The sequence below is a fragment of the Bombus terrestris genome, chromosome 17, assembly GCF_910591885.1.
Source record: "Bombus terrestris chromosome 17, iyBomTerr1.2, whole genome shotgun sequence".
Taxonomy (NCBI): Eukaryota; Metazoa; Arthropoda; class Insecta; order Hymenoptera; family Apidae; genus Bombus; species Bombus terrestris.
In genome coordinates this window covers 8,792,286-8,805,837 of record NC_063285.1, presented here as the reverse complement: position 1 = coordinate 8,805,837, position 13,552 = coordinate 8,792,286, and the positions used below count along the sequence as shown (strand labels likewise).

At 36.8% G+C, this 13,552-nt stretch overlaps 1 protein-coding gene and 1 long non-coding RNA gene across 4 annotated transcripts; one reads left to right on the top strand and one right to left on the bottom strand.

The window, feature by feature from the left end:
• Positions 1 to 1,375: 1,375 nt before the first annotated feature.
• On the bottom strand, positions 1,376 to 13,214 carry LOC100646728 (glucose dehydrogenase [FAD, quinone]). 2 transcript variants are annotated; one of them, XM_048413661.1, is made up of 5 exons: positions 13,114 to 13,214; positions 7,572 to 7,728; positions 5,099 to 5,311; positions 4,426 to 4,596; positions 1,376 to 4,022 (listed from the first exon to the last, which is right to left on the bottom strand). In XM_048413661.1, exons 3-5 carry the CDS (start codon positions 5,280 to 5,282, stop codon positions 2,521 to 2,523), a joined length of 1,857 nt encoding a protein of 618 aa, XP_048269618.1. In that variant the 5' UTR covers positions 5,283 to 5,311; positions 7,572 to 7,728; positions 13,114 to 13,214; the 3' UTR covers positions 1,376 to 2,520. The 2 variants fall into 2 exon arrangements, with proteins under 2 accessions (XP_048269618.1, XP_048269619.1); XM_048413662.1 differs by lacking the exons at positions 5,099 to 5,311; positions 7,572 to 7,728; positions 13,114 to 13,214 and adding an exon at positions 4,673 to 4,843.
• LOC105666661 lies at positions 5,426 to 7,470 on the top strand. 2 transcript variants are annotated; one of them, XR_007227008.1, is made up of 4 exons: positions 5,426 to 5,795; positions 6,035 to 6,192; positions 6,269 to 6,437; positions 6,498 to 7,470. It is a non-coding gene; the product is annotated as an uncharacterized LOC105666661 (long non-coding RNA). The 2 variants fall into 2 exon arrangements; XR_001099475.3 differs by having other exon boundaries at positions 5,445 to 6,192.
• Positions 13,215 to 13,552: the final 338 nt, after the last annotated feature.

Genomic DNA, 13,552 nt, shown 5'->3' with positions numbered 1-13,552 from the left:
TATTTTCAATCATAACAGTATCATACTAAAAAAATTACCAGCTGTTGACTGCAAAACTCTATGATATTCCATTATCAAACAATGAATTAAAATTTTGCAACTCTGAAACAATGTGCCAATGCATCTAAATATCTGTAACAGAAAATCTAAAAATGCTAGATATGCTTCAGTATACAAACAGTATCTAAACAATTTAAGATCATATTGATTGCCATTAGCAATGACGGAGTGAACTTCATCTACAACAACTTTCACGGCAAATATTCCACATAATGTTCACCATTTTTTCTATATTCATTTGATGCATTCGGCGAATGTTAGCCAACTTGTTCTCGATGATTGAACCGCCTTTTGTCCAGCCATGCCCATCCATTTTTCAGCTTCTTGGGAAACCTGTTACTTCTTTTTACTTCTTGAGAATTATGGAACACTTCTTAAGCAATTTCAGGTTCGATGCAGCGACGATTTGTATCGCGTGAATATTTTTCAGGTGCATCAGTTATATGTATGTGTGTGAATTACACATGTTGAGGTTAACTGATAGAGGAACGAGTGGATTTTAATAGAAAAATGTATTGAAATAAGTATAGTATAAGTGTAAGTGCAAGTGTAAGTATAAGTACAAAAGTGATAAATGAGCGAAATGCAGCACTCAGACAACAAACACAATAAATAACAATTATTAAGTAAAAAATACGCGTTTTTACGCGTTCCTAGCTTCGACGATCGACATACCACGCAGTTGTTACATGATACATCCGTACAACCAAAGTCTAGAGTAACATCCAACCATATGATACATCCGTACGACCAAAGTCTTTCTGCCACTCCAACAAATAAAATAATATAAATATTCCACCCGAAATCATCCGAGCGAGTCTGCAGTCTGCATATGTCTGAACTACCCTAAACTTAAAGTCTATCGTTGTGAACTGCGAACCATTTATTTCATTGTACAAGTATGTGGAAATAAAGAGTTCGATCTCCTTTTGAGATCTCGTTTTGAGATCGACATTTTTTCAATAAGTCGTTAAATTATTACGCGATACAGTCTATGTCTAGAAACTTGAATGACCTCGTCACCGATTCGAAACTACTTCGATTTGGCTGCTACTTTATTTGCATCCATCTTCGAAATCACACTCGAAGATACGAAGGAACCTTTCGACGTTCCACCGTCGCATCTTTCTGACGTACTCGTGTTAGGTCTTGTTTGTTCGCTTGTTCGCACGATACTCTGTAAATCCTACGTCTGTGTTGTCTCCATCCGACGCTACCGCGGTTAATATGGGCGCTCCAATTTTCACATTCCGGTCCGCTCGCATTAAAGTTATGAGATGGATAGGACGTGATAGGTATCAAAGAAACACTCGGAAATGTTTAAACAGTATGTTTATTAACAATAATCGCTTTCGACACTTTACGTAGAGCTTGCGACTACAATTGACGATTCGCGCTTCTCGGTTACATCTCGAACGATACCGATCGAGTTAAGATAGCGACTGAGCAGAGTGCGCGCTACAAGTTAAGATGATGACTGCTCAAGGTACGTCGAGGAATTGTGTTTTCTGTGACGATAATGCTGCGGAGGAAAACTGTGATTGGTGTATCTAAGGATACGAGATCATTGGCTTCGTTAAGGAAAGTTTTCGTTGGGAAAGTGAGGGAAATGGTCGTGGCTGTTAATTGGCTAATTTACTAAGTTAGTAGGTAAGGAAGGATGCTAACCGTCCTCGAGTAAATTGCTAGCAAACATCACATACATAGTCAAGTTAGTCAGGAACACGTTCAAGCAGCACCATCGTTACGATACAAACTAATAGCAATTACTTCTAGATGTCAGCAGTATATGCACCACTGCGACACAAAATGACATTACAAAAATAGGAAGAGTATTTTCAATCCTTAGGTGACATATACATTGCACCGGGAGACTTCAATGCAAATCACATACTATGGGGCTCAAAAATTAACATATCTTGAGGTAGAATACTAAAAATATATCTAGTAATCTCAATATATTATCCACAGGGAGACCAACATACTGGTCGACAGATCTAAACAAAATACCTGATTTGTTTGATTTTTCAGTTATAAAGAGGCTAAACAAATTAAAAATAACACCCAGTCTTGAGCTTAATTGATCATACACTGATATTAATAGAATATATAAGTAAGCCAATACTCTACAATAAACCAGAGTCGCTTTGCAATAAAACCACCAAATGGTAAATATTTAAAGAACTAATTGAGAGCAAAATCAACTGCAGTATTGCACTAAAAACAATAGTAACAACAGTAAAACGTAATGTCATTCAGACGAAGATGCGTAAAATACTAGTACTCTAACTAACAAACATTACATCATACCTAATACAACACCACAAGAAATTAGAATCATAATCGATTTTACCATTCTAATCAATGGTAAAATCTTCCCCCAAAAACAATACGTTTAATCACAATAATATTCAGTACAATTTTAAGAATCCAAAAGTTCCAACTTCCTGTACTTCCTACTCACTTTGCACCGTACTTCATCAACCATTCTTCTTTTATCATATCGGAACCCTTCTCCGCGATCATGATAATCGGGGCATTGGGATTACCACTGACTATGTTTGGCATAATCGAGCCGTCTATGACTCGAAGTCCGGTGACTCCGTAAACTCGAAGCCGAGGGTCTACTACAGCTGTTGGATCCGAATTAGGTCCCATCTTGCAAGTACCCACTGGATGATATACAGTCGTGGCATAGAATCTGATCGCGCACTCCCAGTATGGATCGGTATACATAGGAATATTCTTGCAGCCAGGAAATGGTACCGGTAAAAATTTGCTTCCATAACGTCTAAATGATGCAGTTTTACTCATCTCGACCGCAAACTTAATTCCTTCTATCATTGTCGCCACATCTTCTGTATTTTCGAAGTAGTTGGGATAAATCAACGGATGATCGAAGGGATTGCTGCTTCGAAGCTTTATGATACCTTTGCTTTTCGGTCTTAAAAGTGTAGGAAGCACGATCCACATGTCGTTGTCGATCAAATTCCCATATACAGTATCAAAGAATTCTGTGGACAGACCGTGAAGAGATTTATAAATATCGTAGCGTATGGTGCTCTGAATGAATGGCACAAAATGCAGTTGTATGTCTGGGAAATCGTCGGAGGCATTCGCATATTTGGTATTGATAAAAGCTACTCCTTCGACTCCTCCTAAGAGAGTTAATGGGCCGGTTCCGAATAAGGCGTATTCTAGCATATTTCGGATATCATACAACTGGCTCTCTGCCGACGATACTTTTTCATTCAGCAAGTACAGATTGCCGCCCGCATATATGTGATCTTGAAGATTATGACCTACACTTAAATTCCGAATCACTGGTATCCCGTGTTCTGCTAAATGTTCTCCAGGTCCTATTCCAGATAACATCAGTAATTGAGGGCTGTTGATAGATCCTGTGGAAACTATCACCTCCTTGTTGGCACGAACGCGCAAAGTCCTTCCGTCTCTAAAGAACTCTACACCGTAAGCTCTCTTTGACGACGGATCTATTAAAATTTTCGTAACATGGGCGTGCATAGCGACGTGTAAATTCTTACGCCTGCTGGCCGGCCGTAGGAAGGCCTTCCCCGTGGAGCACCGGCTTCCTTGTCTAATGGTTCCCTGAGGAGTCATAAAGCCAGTCTGCCGTTCTCCATTAATGTCTCTATTCTCGTAACCCATTTCGCGTCCTGCTTGAAGGAACGCAACGGCCAGTGGACTGTGCCATTGTGATTTGTCGACAGTTAGGTAACCTCCCGTCGAATGATACGGAGTATTGGTGTAGTTCTGATCCCGATTGTCTTCCGATTTTTTAAAATAGGTTAAGACGTCCTTGTAGGACCATCCTGGATTGCCTAGTTGTTCCCAGATGTCGTAATCTTTTTTGTTACCACGAATATAGAGCATGTAATTTATCACGCTACTGCCTCCGATCGCTTTGCCACGTGGCCACAGGCAACGACCCTCCTCCATCGCTGTAGACAGAATTTGCAATAAAGTACATGAAAGCGATGCGAATAATTCGTAATCGATTATTAATGTTGGTTGCTGATTGATTTGCGTTTATATCTCTTCGCGTTCGACGATAAGATCATTTGTCGGTTAACGTTTGTGGATTACTACGTAAATTTACATAAATACTCTATATATAGATCAGTATAATTCAAACAGTATTAGTTAAACTAAATAGGTCTATACAATTATTTAACTATTTAAGCAAGAATCTGTATTAATCTTGTTAAAGATATATGTATGTTTCTATTAATATTGAAAACGAAAATTTCCCCTCACTCATATAGACGTATTGGATAATTTTGGTATTAATAATTATTCGGATGTAAAGTTAAGCATGCGCTAGTATCATTAGATATTAATCACCTCTACAGTACTTGGTACCGGGTTCCGTCTTGTATTTCCAGTCGATCTCTGTGAGCTGCAGATTGGGGGCAGTAATCGGAATATCATATATAAAGCTTCCATCGCCACCTGCTTCCAAGAGGAGTACGTTCCAGTCTTTTATCTCGGACAACCGACTCGCTACCACGGCTCCTATGATCATGTAAATTGACAGAAAATTATAGAGCATAAGTAAGAAAACATCAATCTACTTAAATATTAGAAATACTTTTATTTCAATAATTTGTGGTTTGGTATCAAATCATCGAGAAAGGAAAAATATTTAGTCCATATCACAAAACGGATTTCGTGATAATCCTAAAATATGTTGCAGTAATATATAATTTATTTGATATTTATAATGTAAAAAATAATTAGAACGTATTTCAAAATAAACGTTAAATTATATTTATATGCAACAACGTACTACGTCATTAATATACTGTACAAGAGATGGAGCAGCTAAAGGAAAGGTACATTGGTTAGTCATTGATTAGTTATGCATTTGTCGAGATATGTGTATTATTAGATTTGTATGTTATTCTGTTATGTGGGAAATAAAGCGCTCTTTCTCGCGTGCAAACACACAAGTACGCGCTTCATTCTCATATTTTTATTTCATTTATCATTTTTCTATTGATATGAAAAAAGGTACCTGCAGAACCACCGCCTATGACTATGAAATCATAAGACGACAATAGTGATTCGGAAGGAAGATTCTTCGAGGAATAATTAACAATCGAATATATGGAGTATAGCGATATGTTTAGAAGAATGGAAATCATCGATCTGGCTACGTTTGATCGGATTCCTTTCAGAATATTGCGGCTGACATCCATTTTATACGTCCCCGATCTTCTTTACGAAACTGTAACATTAAGATATGATAGGTTACCAATTATCTTTGATAAACTTCTGCCAGTGCCCACTTGCGGCAATTTCGCGAGTTTTCTCACTGACCATAGCACACAATAAATCCTTTTCAAATGCATAACAACATATACTGCTATGTTTGGGTAGCTGCTAAGTTCTCGCGCATAATGTTATTGGTACTAGAAAGGTTAGAATTTCTTATACTTATAAACGTAACAAGATATAAATGTGTAAAGCTATAAATAATTAAAAGAGACAATAACATAAAAAGAAATCTGTGCGTAACAAACAATTATTATTTGGGTGATGTTTCCGCGTCTTTAATTTAATATCTACAGGATATATATATGAATAATATATCGAGACTATTTCGATTCAGCTGATATTTAGTTCTTCAACAAATTGTTCCTACAAACTTGATCCCCTTCCTTTTAGAGAGAAACATCATGACTTTGATAAGTAGAAATGTACCATAGCTGGTAAGTCATAGAAATTAGATCTATAAATATCTGCAATTAGCTGTTACACAAATTTAATACGAAAGCAGTGAATGTATCGAAGAAACTCGTTGGGCAGCATCCATATGGAAGCTGCTAAGCATTCGGTAATCTCGAACATAATGATACGTAAATCTTCACCCGGGCATGGTACATTTTTTACGCTAATTTAATTTGAAAGATATATTTGAGGTGGTATATATTGTCCGTTATGAATGTAGTTGCCGGCTGTAGATGTCGCTGCTGGGGTGTTGTTGTTTTTCCTCCTAATTTATTTGCGTAGTAGAGAAATCGGATTCCGGTCGCCGGGATTCGAAGTCAGGCTCCGGACGTACGTAACCTAAGGCGCTAATCACTGCCCTGCTGTCGTCCGATACTGGTTAGTGTCGAGTGGTGGTATTTGGCTTGTCGAGTGCCGCCACATAATTATTAATTTATTTATTTGTTTATTATAGTTATTTATCGATATCTGATTGTTACACTGTCGATTTACTTTTCTCCAACAAATAGTAGCAGAATAAATATTCTTTTATAATTGAATAACATTGAAACACAGCTTCAAGGTGGACATTCTGAGCAATATTTTTCTATACCTGTTGACGTCGCTTGGCCTTGGTTTCCAAGGTATTGACAAAAATAGTCAATTACATTTAAGTTATGATAATACTTCCTCCTTCCTTCCAGGTGAGCACATTTTCAAATAGACCGAATTAAACAGAACTCACTAGTGTGAGAGATAACTATTTTTAATATTATACGAATACGAAAAAGAAGTTGATTACTGGCTTATGGATTGGGCAGTATTAATAGCGGATGGCATAAAATAATATTCGATAAACTGACTGATGAATGGAATGCTGCACTTAATACCGACCTTCAATTAGTCGAAAGTGTCGCATATATACCTTTATTTATTGAGAAATTGTTTACAGAGTAAAAGTCTGTAAAATGAATTATTAAATAAAACATATTAAACATAAATTTCTTTGTACCTTGAAAACTAATGTCGAGTGACCGGTGTATGTAGATGCAGTAAAAAGTTGTCCAGAACGTTTGTTTTGATGAAATGTTTCGGTATCATCCAAATTGATGAGTAGTATCCTATTCTAAACAATTCTCTATTTGACATGCACACAAATGGCCAATAAAACTATCAGATATTAGAAAACCTATAACATATACGTGAATGTTATATCTTACGATATAGAAGATCAGAAATAATGGAAAAATCGAATCTTAGCGAAAATGCTGAGATTTTGAGAATACGTACGTGGATTGAACCTCAAACGTAAGAGAGTACACCGACCAAAGGCAAAACAAGGAGACAAATGCTGCTTTGCTAGCGATCCCTTGAATTCTCAATTCTAATTAACTATTCTGTTTTTATTCATCATTTATCTTATTATTATCTGTTTTATTTATAATTTATATGTAACAAAGGACATATAAATATGCATCAACTAAATATATGCGTGCTTCTTATTTAGGATATATATGCGTTGGAAGTGATTCACATGGAAATAAATCAGTCAAGTATGCGCTAAGAAATATACTGCTCACAAATATCAGCTACAAAATACAACTATTAGTTAAAATAACTCTACATAACGGTTGTATTAAAGAATGTGTTGAATAAATTATGTTACATTTTGAGGGATTCTCCGGATGTGTACTATTTAATTTTGCTATACCTCATAATGTTGCAAATACTTGTACCTGAAAATCAGACAAAGTATGGAGTATAATTGTATCACTTACTTTTAATGTTTCTGTCTTCAGTTTTCGCCACTTACTTTTAACTGTGTTCTCGAGTTTGTCAGCGGAAATCGTTCGCGTTCTAGCTTCTGTCAAGTAAATACAAATTGATCTTACCGCCGGAGAGTAGTTTCCAAAATACTTTTATGATAGTAATTGCCTGTGAACACCAAATGAGCGCAGCTATAACATAGTTGCAATAAATATTATTTTTTACAAATTGGCCATGTTGAGATATTAGATACCGTAATAATTTTTATAATTTTAACAATCTTTCGGCAAGAGTAAGAGATTTCAAGATTAACTTAATTTTTAGGTTGCAGTACGGTATCTTTTTATTTCAAATACGCTTAATGACAAAGATTAAGGGGGTGTCCTGAATTAGAATTTTCTAAAATAGCGTCCTTTTATGATTTCTATTTTTAGAAGGAAAGAAGAAGCATAACCACCAACAATCTCAACTACCTCACCACATATGAACCCACATACTGGCCCACTGACACTAACAAAATCCCCGATTTACTCGACTTCTTCATAACCAAAAATATCTCGCCCAGATATGTTCAAATCAACTCCTCGACTGAACTCTCTTCCGACCACTCCCCCGTAATAGCAACAGTCGGTTCAGCAATAATCGAGAACCCACCTAATGGCCTTATTCACAACCAACTCACCAACTGGCAGCTCTTTAGAGAAATCTTTAACCGCTCAACCTCTGCCTCAATCTCACTAAAAACAAAGGCAGATATCGAAACTGCCACAGAATACTTAAACACGAGCCTAATAAAAGCTATCTACTCCTCAACACCTACTAAGACTTCTATCAGTAAACACGAATATCCCCATTACATATTAAACAAAATCACAGAAAAACGAAGACTAAGAAGAGTACGGCAAACCCATAGAACACCGGACGACAAACGCAAGCTAAACAACGCAAGCAGGAAGTTAACCAAAATCATTAAAAAATACAAAAATGACTGTTTTCAAAAGTACTTCGTCAATTTGTCCCCCTCTGCCGACTCCAACTACTCACTGTGGAAGGCTTCCAGGAAACTCACGCCCCCCACCGCAAATAATCCCACCAATTCGCTGTCCGCAAGGCGAATGGGCAAGAAGCCCTATAGAAAAAGCCAACCTCTTCGCCGACTACCTATCCAACGTTTTTAAATCTCATTCCTCCAATACCGCTCCGGAAATAACAGAATACCTGCATTCTTCCCTCGAAATGTCTCCCCCCATTAAACCTTTCACTTCTCTAGAGGTTACTGAATTAATCCATCGTTTGAACTCCAGGAAAGCACCGGGACATGATCAAATAAGTAACAAAGCAATTAAGAAACTACCTGTAAAAGGGATTGCACTCGTTTCTTCAATCTTCAACGCAATTCTTCGCCTTGAATACTATCTCATAACCTGGAAAACGTCACAAATTACACTCATCCCTAAACCCGGAAAGCCAATACACGAAACTATCGCCCAATTAGTCTTCTATCCACTTTGTCAAAACTATTCGAAAAGTTGCTAACGAATCGATTCCTCCCACTCCTAGAGGATCTAAAAACCCTGCCAGATCATCAATTCGGCTTTCGAAAGCAGCATTCCACAATAGAGCAAATCCACCGAATAACACACAATATCAGCCAAACCCTCGAAAAGAAAAAATACTGCTCAGCGGTATTCCTTGATATTCAACAGGCATTCGACAAACTATGGCACGAAGGGCTTCTTTACAAACTTAAGAAGGCACTACCACATACTTACTACTCCATCCTAAAGTCCTACCTAACCATTAGGCAATTCATGGTTAAATACGCAGACACCTTTACCACAACTTTCCCAATAGAAGCGGGCATACCCCAAGGCAGTGTCCTCGGACCCCTTCTATTCTCCATCTACACTGCCGATTTACCAATATCGACAGAAATAACCATAGCAACATTTGCCGACGACACAGCGCTATTAGCGTCCCTTCGCCAACCCGACAATAGCATCATCCACTCTCCAGCGAGGTCTCGACTCAATGGAAAAGTGGTCCCATAAATGGGGTTTCAAAATTAATGAAAAAAAATCCACACATGTAACCTTCACGCTGCGAAAACAAACCTGCTCACAGGTCTCCATTTACAATATAACAGTTCCTAACAAGGACACAGTCAGATACCTGGGCATGACTCTGGACAGGAGATTAACCTGGAAACAACATATCGTAGACAAATCCAAACAACTCAGGGACAAAATCAAAAAATTTTATTGGCTCATTGGCCGTCGCTGCAACCTAAGCACGCAGAACAAAATTACGCTCTATAAAACCGTAATAAAACCTGTCTGGACTTACGGAATCCAACTATGAGGAACAGCAAGTAATTCCAACATTGAAATACTTCAACGCTTCCAATCGAAAACGCTAAGATCCCTATTAAATGCACCCTGGTATGTTACCAACCAAACAATCCACCGTGACCTCAAGATACCTACAGTCAAAGATGAAATACACAAGTCCAGAAGCAGATATAACACAAGAGTCAACAACCACCACAACCCATTAGTCACCCAACTAAATCCTTGGATTCTACTAGAACCAACAATATAAAGCTATTATAATCCATGTCATTGTATCAGGCCAAATGAAGTTACTTCTAAGAAAATTCTCAACGAGAATTGATTGTAAATATTCTAATAAATAAATAAATAAATAAATAAAAAAAGGCTACCCTCTCAGAAAAGCACTCTCAGAAACCTAGACTACGACAGCGACCATAACGCCATAGTATTTCAGATAAAGAAGAACACATCTGACTGCCTAAAATGGTCATAAACAACACCCTAGCCGTCTTCTGCGCAATAAATAAGGTAATTCCGGAAAATCAATTTGGCTTCCGGCACAAGCATTCCACAATCCACGCAATAAATAAACTTACGTCGGACATCTGTTGGGCAATTAATGCAAGGCAACGAATAGCCACCTGCTTAATAGACCTCGAAAAAACTTTCGACACTGTCTGGATCCCAGCGCCTATTTACAAATTGATTAAAAGAAACTTTCCAAAATACTTAATTAAAATATTCTGGGACGTAATAACAAAAAAAAACGTTCTTAATGACCGACATTTCACATATATCAAGTAAAGAATTCTACATAGAAAACGGTCTGCAACAAGGAACATTAAATTCCCCACTACGTTTCAGTATCTACAATAGCGACTTGCTAAACCTCTTTAATCTCAACACATCCACTCATAAACGCTCCATAGCCTTCGCAGGTGACCTAATCATTTACATGACAGACCGCAAAACCAAATCGATAAGAACAGAACTGCAAGAATCCTTTAACAAAATCAGCGATTACTATTACATATGGAAACTAAAAATCAATGGAAGCAAATGCGAAACCATACTATTTAGATCCAAGACAAGTAAAATCGGCCCAATAGAAAGGGAACGCTGTAAAAAATTCCAACTAAAAGAAAAAGCAAACGAAGGGGAGCTCATACCACACAAAAACTGCGTAAAATATCTAGGAGTAAATATAGATGATAAACTAAACTACAAGTAACACATCGAAATTCAACTCTCCAAAGCCAGCAAAGCATTCTGGAATACAATAAGATTGTTTTATTCCAGACATCTCAATAGCAAAGTAAAAATCATGTGCTACCAAACGCTAATAAGTCCCATTATAACCTACGGCTGTCCAACATGGTACAACATACCAGCTTCATTAATGGAAAAAATTCGCATATTCGAAAGAAAATGCATCAGAGCTTGCCTGAGCATTTACAGATCAGAACACAGCGGATACAAAAAATGCGTAAAAAATAAAAAAATATTCGACTTAACCAACATCCACCGCATCGATTCTCACATCTTAAAACTAACAAGAAACCACTTCGCGCAAGTTGCAAAGATAAAAGAAAATAGTTTAATCTTCGGTTGCTTATTTCCAAACGATTCATGTTACAAAAATACAATGATAACAGGCTACATCCCCCCCCTGAAGCTTTTTTATACTTAGACGAAAGAAACTATCTCCAAGACCATATAAAAAGAAAAATAGAGATTACGACAATACTCTACGAGAAAAACGTAGATGGGCGGACTGCAGACACTAGGTGGAGATGCAACATGGCCCTTTCCCAAAAAGAAGAAGAAGACAAGCACAGAAAAAACATAAAAAAATATTGGTGGATACCGAACCCGTAATAAAAACAACAAGATAAGGAGACACAAAACGGCAGCGCTCAAATCTACCACCGTGTAAAATTGTAAATATTGTAAATATTGCAAATAATTCTACGTGACACCCCTCCCTTCCCCGCCCAGTCCGCCCTCGCCCATTCCTTCCCAAAATCCCACAGTCCCTCCGAAACGAAATAGACTAACGCTGTCCTGTTCTTGCGGCCAGATTTTCAGGACAGAAATGGAAAGAAAAAAAACAATATTATGCATAAGCACCGCTCTACAGCAACTTAAAATTAAGTTACAAGTGTAAACGTAAAAAAAAATGTAATATTGCATGGCTATGTCGTACCATCACATATCGGTACCTTTGCCTGAACCACCTCATCGAATTCATTGTTTATAATGGAAAATACATATATGTAATACACAAATACTGGTCAATCAACACTATAAAAATTAGCAGTATCCCAGCAGCAACATCTACAGCCGGCAACTACAATCATCTCGGACAACAATATTCCACCTCAATATATTTTTCTTCTCGATGAACTAAAGAAGTTCGTCAAAAAGTTTATTTAAATAATTGTTATAGCACATTAAAGTTTATTTTTCCTTCTTATAAAACACACTTTTTCGATAACCCGTAAAAATTTTTAATTTCACGCTATTTTCTGTCTTTTTTTCTAGTTCATCGAGAAGAAAAATATATAATAATTTAAGCCCCTTTTGGTTTTTTGTTTTAGTCAAGAATTACGAGGCGGATCTTTCCCACCGATTGAAAACTGCAGCCCATGAAAAAGGCGTAGAAATCTGTTATATTCTTTTTTACTTTAAAAAAAACCTTTTTTTGTATTCGTTAAATATATACAAAACCATACCTCAAAGTTCAATAACTTCATTTCTTCCTTTCCCTTTTAAAAAAAGTCACAAAAAGACGCTGTTTTAGAACATACCGATTCAGGACACCCCCTGAAGTAACAGGACGATCGTTTGAGAATTAATGTATATTACTAATCTTCGGAGCTACACAAATTGGAATTAAAAATAACAGAAAGAGCTAACATTTCATGCTTCGATAAACAATCACAATATACATACACAATACGCAATATGCATCGATAAACAAAACACAAGTTTCCTCACAAAACTTAAAAAACACGAGGACTGTCACGTGGTCTCGATGTTAATGTAATCAAATAACCAAGTCAATTCAAACTCATTCCAGAATCCAATTGAACGTTTGTGAGACTATGTTAAACGTCAATTATTAAGACGTTATTTTATAAAGAAAATTCAATTACTACGACAAATTATAAAATATAGTCTGAAATGTCGGCTGGGTTTCGCACTTGTTTACCCTTACCAAAGCTATGTAGTACAGCTGTGAGAAGTCGTAATGTGACTGTTTGCTTCACACAAGTTGCGTCGCTCATGTTACTTCGTGTCGTCATATGGCGTATACCACCTGTCACATAATAATATTTGCTACTTTAGCAATCTTCTTTACATATTACCATTGGATTTCACGTTTAGTAATACAAAACAGGTAAAAGAAGAAGACTGCAATAAAACCTTGAAATTAACACCAGGTCTATGGGACCCACCAAATTGATGGACTTCAAACTTCGAAATGAAATACCTAAAAAATTATTAATTTTAACTATTTTGCATCGAAGAATTTATGCATAAAATTATTTTCTCCTTGGTTTTATAATTTTTAAAATCTATATGTAGTATATCTATCTCCACGAGACCCATCAAATTGATAGCTTAGCTGATTTCAGAAATAAATCTTATATGTT